Raw genomic sequence first — 2,537 nt, forward strand, 5'->3', positions numbered from 1 at the left:
ATCCCAGTTGTGAGTCCTGTAATCGTAACTCAAGTTTATTAGTTACTAGATACAGAAGTAAGTATTATTTGTAATGTAAAGTAATCATATGGTGGCATTAATATTTTTAGGCTCATACTAGCATTTTTCTTGTACTGGTATATTACCATCACAGTACTGCCATATTTTTGTCGGCATCACTGGGCACAGTTGGGAAGAGGTACACAGATACAGGAGGCTCCTCACCATCCCAATATCTATTCAACCCTATATACATAATGTTTATATTTTTAAAAATTTAGAATAATATTTTTGTATTTACTTCTTCCAGTAGATCGTTGAATGTTACAACTGCTACCAGTACTAGGATCTGAATGAGGACCATGTTGGGGTCTTTTGCTGGAACCACTTATACTTGATGATGGTGGCTGATATATGGTAGTCGGCAGGGCTGTCTGGTCCCAGTGGTGGCGGTTCTTGGGCTGGTTTTCTGTGTAGTAGTGAGGGCTATTCTCTTGCCACTATCACTTATTACCTGCCTGACAGCATCATTGACCGTGTTTCTTAGGTTGTTGGCAGATTTTTCAGAATATACAATATAATATTTGATAATAATGTAAAATTATTACTTCAAGTCAATTATACCATTTCTCTCCTTGCTATGCTTTCTAGGTGTGCTTGTAGGTTAACTCTCTCACCTTTGCTAATTTTAATGTTTTTATAATGCATTTTGCTAGTGATTTAGCCATGATAAGAACAGTGCCTGTGCGGGAGCCATTTTGTTATTTTCAAATTTAATTCAATCTGGCCGCCATATTGTGCCCAGGGCACCTCCTTTTATACTGTGATCGACGGAAGCGATTTCATGACGTTGCGTGAATGGTTTTATAGTGCACCTTCTTGTTTAAAAGGTATTCAGTAGGCTAGGTATAATGGAATGTATTACAAGCTGTCATTAGGTTGTGTTACATGTAACTTGATAAATAAAGTTACTCTTAATTGATTTTATGACAACATTGTTCATCAAATTAGTAGTTGATTTGCTGCTATGCATGTAATGTTTGTTATGTTTCTTTTAGTTGTCCTCATCATCATCTCTCTGCTCCTCATTACCTCTTCTATAACCATAAGCAAAAGCCAAGCCAGACAGAACTAGTCCAGGTATTCCTATTGTTGCAACTGCAACTGCAGCTAATCCAGCTACTCCTACTGCTGCAGCAGCAGCAGCTCCTGCAACAATTGCAACTTGACCTTGGCCAGTCTCTTCTCTTCCAGTAATGGCCCAATTGATCAACGATTCACAATTTGTGAACACAAAGTCATATCTATTTTCACCAATCCTGCTACAAGCACGCCTTATAGCATTTCGACCACGATGAACAGCAACTTCAGGGTCATCATACTCCAATAGCTCAACCCTATCTTCTTGTGGGTCTACGAAAATGTTTTCCTCTTTCACTTTTGCAATGTCAGTGCCGTTTGATAGTGAAAATGAACTTGGCAAGGCTGCAGAAGTAGCAGCTCCCACACTTGCTTGCCTGTACTCAGACTCACTGTAATGAATGACATGTAGTAGCAATCCATTATTGATAACTTTTACCACCAACATGTGGTGATTATACAACATATGAGAGACCCTTATATGATCACCTATTGGATTAAAAATAAATCAGATTCACAGTCATGAGCAACAGGGAAACTGCAGCATTGTAAGTGCATATAAATTGCATGCATTAAGATTTAAGCTACCTGGTTTCAGTGAGCCTAGAGAAGTGATTCTAGTAGCTTTATATTTCAAAACCATGATCACTAAGTGAGATGATAATCAGTCACTGTCTCCTACCTCTGCTGCTCACAATAATCAGTCACTGTCTCCTACCTCTGCTGCTCACAATAATTAATTATTATGGTATGTGTGGGGGCGTAAGACTAGTAAGGCGTGGTTTTTTTGTGGGAGTGGCTCATTTGGCATTTCCAGAAATGCTTACTGTTCTCATTCTTTTCTTTATAATTCCAATCCTTATTTTTATTATATGGTACAGGTAAGAACATATTAGCTGGTATCACGTGATCCTCTTCCTCCAGACACTATTATATTCCTTATAAGGTATTCAGTAGGTTAGGTATAGCCCATCCTCCAGTGGAACCTTTTACTGGTAACGTTAATGGAATACTGAGGCAGGTAATTTATTAATTAGTGGTGGGTGTGGTTAATAAATGTTTTTATTAGGGTATTATTGAGGCTTTAAATAATGATATCAATAAATATGGTAAAGTATTTGGGTACGTCATGATTTACTGGAGTAACTCAATTACTAATGTTCAATTTTTTATGATTAAATAATATTGTCAGTTATTATTGTTTTTTTTATCAAAATAAGTTTATGAATATTTATATTTTGTTGGATTAGGTGGTACATTGGTACTGATAAGTGGATGATTGTTGCTGACCCAAACATGCTAAGAGAAATATTCATTAAGAGCTCGGATCACTTTAACCAGAGACCAGTTAGTGTTTAATCTTTTTTTAAATTTTATTTCTTTTTAAGGATAGTCCT

General features: G+C 36.7%; 2 protein-coding genes and 1 long non-coding RNA gene across 3 annotated transcripts; 2 read left to right on the forward strand and 1 right to left on the reverse strand.

The window, feature by feature from the left end:
• Nucleotides 1–312, forward strand: LOC109591344 (uncharacterized). The gene is made up of 2 exons (XR_002189773.1): nt 1–57; nt 111–312. It is a non-coding gene; the product is annotated as an uncharacterized LOC109591344 (long non-coding RNA).
• Nucleotides 313–893: 581 nt separating this feature from the next.
• LOC109591345 (uncharacterized) lies at nt 894–1,873 on the reverse strand. The gene is made up of 2 exons (XM_020007094.1): nt 1,729–1,873; nt 894–1,629 (listed from the first exon to the last, which is right to left on the reverse strand). Exons 1-2 carry the CDS (start codon nt 1,781–1,783, stop codon nt 1,055–1,057), a joined length of 630 nt encoding a protein of 209 aa, XP_019862653.1. The 5' UTR covers nt 1,784–1,873; the 3' UTR covers nt 894–1,054.
• A 13-nt stretch (nt 1,874–1,886) lies between these two features.
• On the forward strand, nt 1,887–2,487 carry LOC109591343 (thromboxane-A synthase-like; the record flags this gene model as incomplete). Its single annotated transcript, XM_020007093.1, has 4 exons — nt 1,887–2,021; nt 2,065–2,161; nt 2,210–2,262; nt 2,391–2,487. Coding segments are annotated over exons 1-4 (378 nt in total), but the record flags the coding sequence as incomplete, so codon positions are not given.
• Nucleotides 2,488–2,537: the final 50 nt, after the last annotated feature.

This window comes from Amphimedon queenslandica, unplaced genomic scaffold (assembly GCF_000090795.2).
Source record: "Amphimedon queenslandica unplaced genomic scaffold, v1.1 AMPQUscaffold_8405_Cont19651, whole genome shotgun sequence".
Lineage (NCBI taxonomy): Eukaryota > Metazoa > Porifera > Demospongiae > Haplosclerida > Niphatidae > Amphimedon > Amphimedon queenslandica.

What these genes read in the sequence shown, in the direction of transcription:
- LOC109591345 (XM_020007094.1), bottom strand. Translation starts at nt 1,783, where the DNA reads ATGGTTTTGAAATATAAAGCTACTAGAATCACTTCTCTAGGCTCACTG. An exon ending in TCTAGGCTCACTGAAACCAG is followed by an intron (nt 1,630 to 1,728) that starts GTAGCTTAAATC and finishes TTAATCCAATAG; the next exon opens with GTGATCATATAAGGGTCTCT.